At 33.6% G+C, this 6,418-nt stretch overlaps 1 protein-coding gene across 1 annotated transcript; it reads left to right on the top strand.

Moving 5' to 3' along the window:
- The first annotated feature begins 3,099 nt into the window (after window positions 1-3,099).
- On the top strand, window positions 3,100-3,507 carry LOC113000175 (uncharacterized). Its single transcript, XM_026126851.1, has one exon. The coding sequence runs from the start codon at window positions 3,100-3,102 to the stop codon at window positions 3,505-3,507; it is 408 nt and encodes a 135-aa protein (XP_025982636.1).
- Window positions 3,508-6,418: the final 2,911 nt, after the last annotated feature.

Below are 6,418 nucleotides of genomic sequence, written 5' to 3'. Positions count from 1 at the left end.
TCAAGGTCTTGCTTTTATAGACTCTTCATGTCTGGTCAAGAAAACCATTGGAAGAGTTATAACCTTGAGAAAATCTTGAGAAAACCATTGGAAGAGTTACATCTCTTGATTTTTATTCAAAACTTGTCACTGCTAATCGATTACCAAAACCATGTAATCGATTACACAAAACATTTTATGAAAAGATGTGACTCTTCACAATTGAATTTGAATTTCAACGTTCAGATACACTGGTAATCGATTACCAATATATTGTAATCGATTACACCATTTCAAAAACAATTGGAACGTTGCAAATTCAGTTAAATGCTTTTTAAATCAAACTTTGTCACTGGTAATCGATTACATGAAACTGGTAATCGATTATCAGAGAGTAAAAACTCTGGTAACTTCCCTTGAGGTAAAAACTCTGGTAGCTTTTGAGAAAAACTCTTTTGAAAAACAAAATTGTGCTATGTTTGTTTTTTGAAAAATCTTTTCAATTCTTCCCTTGTGAAGTCTTCTTGATTTCTTCTCTTGAATCTTGAATTCATCTTCTCTTGAATCTTGAAATCAAACTTCTCTTGATTCTTGAATCTTCTTGATTTCTTCTCATGAAACTTGAAATTAATCTTGATCTTGAACTTGTTGACTCAATCTTGAAATCATTCTTTGGGTTTTTTTTCATCATCTTTGTCATCATCAAAACTACTTGAATCAACTTGATTCATCATCATGAAGCTTGCTTCTACAGTCAAGAGTTTATTCTGAGCTAGAATTGCATTTTGAGTATCCAGCTCCACTATACCTTTCCTTTGAACTGGAGCCCTATCATGGTGACTCTGATAATCACTGGTTGCTATGGAGTCAATGATTACAACTGCTTCCTTAGGGCTCTTTGACAGCATAGTACCTCCAGTTGAGGCATCAAGAATCATCTTTGTTTATGGTCTCAAACCACTATAGAAAATATGTAGTTGCACAAACTATGGTTTGGGCACCTCTGCAGTAAAGATTTGAGTATCTCTCATGCCTCACAGAGAGGTTCATCAGACCCTTAGGAAAAACTAGCAATGACTGATTTTGCACTAATGAATCTGGATGGAGGAAAAAAATCTTGCAATGAACTTTTCTTCCACTTCTTCCCAAGTGTTGAGACTTTTGTTTGGATGTGATTGGAGACATGTCTTTGCTTTACTTGTCCAAGAGAATAGGAAAGCTCTAGGGTAGACAGCTTCAGCATCTTCGTCAGAAGCTCCCATGGTACTGCATAGCTCCATGAAGGTAGAAAATGTGTGTATGGATCCTCATGATCCATTCCAGGAAAAGGGTGTGAACCAATCAGACTGAGCAATACTGGCTTCAACACCACAACCTTGTTGGTTAAAGGAGAAATGGCTATCCTGTTGTAATGCTTTGGTCCTTGTTGATAAGCATAGTCACCAAGAGTACTTCTTGGTGGTCTATTTCCTTCTCCTCCTCTATCAGCCATAATATCAATTTACAAGTGGCTTTTCTAGTGAAGGATAATCAATAGAAAAAGATTCACCCGGTGGCTTAGTGGTTGCTTGTTTTTTTTCTTCTTGTTCTTCCTCTTAGTTTGGCAATTTCCGGATCAAATAGCAATTTATCTACAAAAACTTTACCTTGCATAAAGGAAAAAGAACAAACTACAATAAACCGTAAGCACCAAGGTTAGCAAGAATAAAATATAACAAGAGAGAATTTATACAAAATCAACATAAAATAAATAACTAAAGTAAGGAAAATGGCCTATTAAACTGAAAAATTAAATCCAAAAGAATTGACTGTGCGACTCAAGTCCCCAACTATGACGCCAGAAACTTGTTAGACTATTGGCAAGTGTACCAATGTCATCGCAGGTTACAAATTTTATAAAAGAGATTGTCTTCACAGGGACTTGAGTTAGTCAGTTTCTCCATATAAAAGTAAATAGTTCAATAGTTAGGTACAACAAATTTAATCGAAATCTCATGAGTTTAATAGAAATAATGGAAACAACAAAAGTAGCGAAAATAACATAAATAATGGAATTAGTGCATTAGAAATACGTAAAATTACGAAAACAAGAAAATGGATTTAATTAATTCAAAAGAAACGTAAGATTGGATTTCATCGTTCATACCCTCAGTATCCAAATAAGATTAATACATATGAATCATTTTCTAACATCACTGATGCACATATTAAATCACCCCGAATTGATCCCTCACATTCAAGAATCCTAAGAATATTTACCAAATATTGATTCCATGCGTATGAAATAAATATCCCAGCATTACAATCATGATCTTGTGCTATTTGCAATCAAAACATTATGCTCTATTCCTAGCAACGTAACGTAAAGAGTAAATTCATTCAGTTCAAATTCTAAGAGTACTTTTCAGTCAAACTTTAAATCCAATTTCATGAAACTAGTGATCAAATAGAATCAAGCATTATGAATAAAATGAAATCACCAGTAATAAGTAGAAAAGATTTATATATATATATATATATATATATATATATATATATATATATATATATATATCAAAAGAGATACATAAGGACACGAAGATTACATCCAATCCTTCGGAGAAACTAGTTGATCATCACATAGAGCATAAGATCAACATAAGAAATGATGAAGGATTCAATCCACTGTCACTTCTCTACAACTCCAGCTTCACTTTTCTCTCTTCTATCTCCTAACTTTGTGTTTCTTTCTCTAGTTTTTGCACTGCCCCTCTGGTTTGTGATTTTGCATGGCTTTCAAATGAAATGGTCCAGGAGGTGCCAGACCAACTCGCCCAAACAAGTTGGTTCCTTCAAGCTGAAGTAATCTCACTAACCTAGGCGAGTTAATTACTAGCTTGGGCGAGTGGCACTCTGAAATTCTTCAAAAATGACCCTTTCGCTCTTCATCCTGGCTTGGTTTCTAGATCCAACAAACAACCATCAAAACATAAGAAATGCAAGGATGAATCTTTCATATTTAAACAAAAACATTTATAAATGTACAATATATAAAAAAACTAGAATTAAGGGAAGTTTATAAGAAAACTATTAAAATCAAAAGATAAGTGTTAACATTCTAATCCCAAAAATAACTAAAATATGGCACTTATCGGGAACCTGTCAAGTGAGTTAACCAATAAGAAATTTGATTGGTCTCGACCAATTCGTGATCATGTGACAGAAATGGCTAATCTGGTAGCAAAGTTGAATTCCATGGGAATGCAAATGAGTGAGTCCTTTCTAGTACAATTTATTTTGAACTCTCTTCCTACTGAATTTGGCCAGTTTCAAGTGAACTATAACGCTCTTAAGGAAAAATGGAATTTTCAAGAAATTAAGGCCATGTTAAATCAAGAGAAATGGAGATTAAAGAAAATGAAGGAGAACTCAATTCATCTCATGACTCATGATGGAGCCAGTACCAGTAAGAGTAAATCGGGTAAAAAGGACAAGGAAATAAAGGTCAAAGAGGGAGGAGTCCATAAAGAGAAGAAGTGCTACTTCTAAAAGTAGAGTGACCAATTCAAGAAGGATTGTCCGAAAAGAAAGAGATGGTTTGAAAAGAAAGGTATATTTTATATATCTGTAAATTTCGAATCGAGATACCTAATAATACATGGTGGCTTGATTTTGGAGCAACTACTCATGTGTCACATATTATGCAGGGATTCATTTTGATCCAAACCATAAGAGGAACTAAAAAGTTTCGCTGCATTGGAAACAAAATGAAGGCAAGAATAAAGGGCATTGGGACTTACAGATTAATCGTGGACACTAGGTGTCATGTAGTTTTGGAAGGATGCCTCTATGTACTTGGATATGCCAGGAATTTAGTTTCTGTTGCAAAGATGGATGAATTAGGTTTTAGTTTTAAGATTGGAAACAATGTATTCTCTTTGTTTAAGGATATGTATTATTATGGATTTGGTACTTTAAAAGATGGTTTGTATTGTTTCAATCTTGATGTAAAGTTTATGGAATCCTTATTTAATGTTGAATGTGATGATGGTAGTAAGCAAAATGTGCATGATGATAATTCTTCATATTTATGGCATCAAAGATTAGGTCATATATCAAAAGAAAGGATAATGAGATTAGTGACAATGAAATTTTGCCTCAATTGGATTTCAGTGACTGGGATATATGTTTGGATAGCATTAAAGGAAAGAAAACCAAACAAATATCAAAGAATTTTGCTACAAGAAGTAATGAACTTCTAAGATTGATACACATTGATATTTGTGGATCTTTTGACATTCCATCTTGGGACAGTGAAAAGTATTTTAATACCTTTATTGATGAATTTTCTCATTATTGTTATCTGTATCTTCTGCATGAAAAATCTCAATTAGTGGATGCCTTAAAAGTGTTCATTGATGAGGTAGAAAGGCAGATGGACAAAAAAGTGACAGTTGTAAGGTTTGATATAGGTGGTGAATTTTATGGAAAATACAATGAAAGTGAACAATGTCCAGGTCAATTTACAAAGTTCCTTGAAAGTAGAGGCATATATGCACAATATACTATGCCTAACAAACTGCAACAAAATGGTGTGGCTGAAAGGTGGAATCGTACTCTAATGAATATGGTTAGTGTAACGCCCTGAAATTTCACTAAAATGGTGTAGGACACCCCTATGTTGGCTAGAGCCTGGAGAGAACCTCACATTTGTTGGATCAAGTGGCCTCATAATAATTAAGAAGGGGGAGTTGAATTAATTATTCTTAAACCTTTACTAATTTTGGATCCAGAGGAAATAGAGGAAGGAATCGGCGTTTCCTGTGACTCGGAATGTCGTTGACTCCGACTCGAATTTCCCTTTCACTTCTTTGATGGTTTCGCCATTTGAAGAGATTATTCAAAATTTTAATCGGTTCAAATGAAAGAGAATGAAAAAAAGATGAAGTTTGGGCTTTGTGGGGAGTGATTTGGACAAGAAATGAGTGAGATATGGCTGAAGCAAGATTTGGGGACGAGGGTTTTCGAGAGAGAGGAGAATTGCAGATTTCAGAATTTGAAATTTGAATATATAGGTGCAGGGACGTGTGGTAATCGATTACTAGAGAGCAACATAGCCAGAAATAACTGCATGTAATCGATTACACTAATATGGTAATCGATTACCAGAGGTTATTTTAGCCAGAAAATAAAAGCTGATTGACTTTTTAGAGGAGAAGGAATTTGAATGAGTTTCAAAATACTTTATAATAAAAAAATATATTAAAAATACTTTATGAATGAATCTTAATCAAGTAATTCACATATTATATCATGCAAAAACATTAAAACATGTAGATATTCAATTATATCAAAGCAATCAAACACAAGTATTGAAGAATAATGATTATAGATATTATCAAAATATTTGAATGAAGATTTCATGCAAAGAAGATAAACTCAATCAAGAACACATACTCATAATTTCAAACAATCAAAACAACCAAATAATGAAAAATTGTTAGTCATCATAATCAACTAAATTGAAGGAAAATTTCAACTAGAAATATTTTAACAATAGAATGGTTTTGATATTACCTTTTTCATGATTAAGATGTCTAGATCTTCAAAGATGAAAGTCATACTTTTGCTCTTTGTTTAACCTTCTTGAGATATGTTTTCATCACTCTCATAATCCTTGGTTAGAAGATTGATCTCCTTTTCTGAACCATCGGATGAATCATTGTCATCCCATGCAATGTAGGCCTTCTTGGTTCTTCTTTCATCATATCTTTTCTTATCACTTTTCTCAGGTCATTCTTCATTTGAAGGACAATTAGCTTTGATGTGACCAAGTTGATTGCATTTGTAACATCTAAGAACTTGAGAGTCTTCTTGTGATCTTCTTCCATTGTTAAAGTTCTTACGCCTTTCTATTTTTCTTCTCTTGACAAATTTCTGAAACTTCTTCACAAAGAGTGAGAAGTCTTCTTCATCATCTGAATCTTCTTCATTTGCTTCTTGCATTGATGATGAGGCTTTAAGGGCTATACTTCTCTTCTTTTTGTCGGTTTCTTCATTTTGATTAAGACGTTGGAGTTCCATCTCATGTTCCTACAATTTTCCAAATAAAGTAGCAAGAGACATAGAAGAGAGATCTTTACTTTTAGAAATAGCAGTTACCTTGGGCTGCCATTCCCTACTTAAGCATCTTAAAACTTTATTAATCAAATCTTCATTAGGAAAGATTTTTCCTAAAGAGGCAAGATGGTTAACTATATGTGTAAATCTTTTCTGCATGCTATGGATGTTTTCATTAGGGTTCATCCTAAACAATTCATACTCATGTGTAAGGGTATTGACTCTAGATCTTTTTACATCAGAGGTTCCTTCATGTGTAAGTTGGAGAGCGTCCCACATCTCCTTGGCATTTGTACAATTTGACACTCTAAAATACTCATCTATCCCTAGGGCTGAAGTA

The sequence above is a fragment of the Glycine max genome, chromosome 18, assembly GCF_000004515.6.
Source record: "Glycine max cultivar Williams 82 chromosome 18, Glycine_max_v4.0, whole genome shotgun sequence".
Classification (NCBI taxonomy): domain Eukaryota; kingdom Viridiplantae; phylum Streptophyta; class Magnoliopsida; order Fabales; family Fabaceae; genus Glycine; species Glycine max.
The sequence above is the reverse complement of the archived record's forward strand: the minus strand, read 5'-3'. Positions and strand labels throughout refer to the sequence as shown.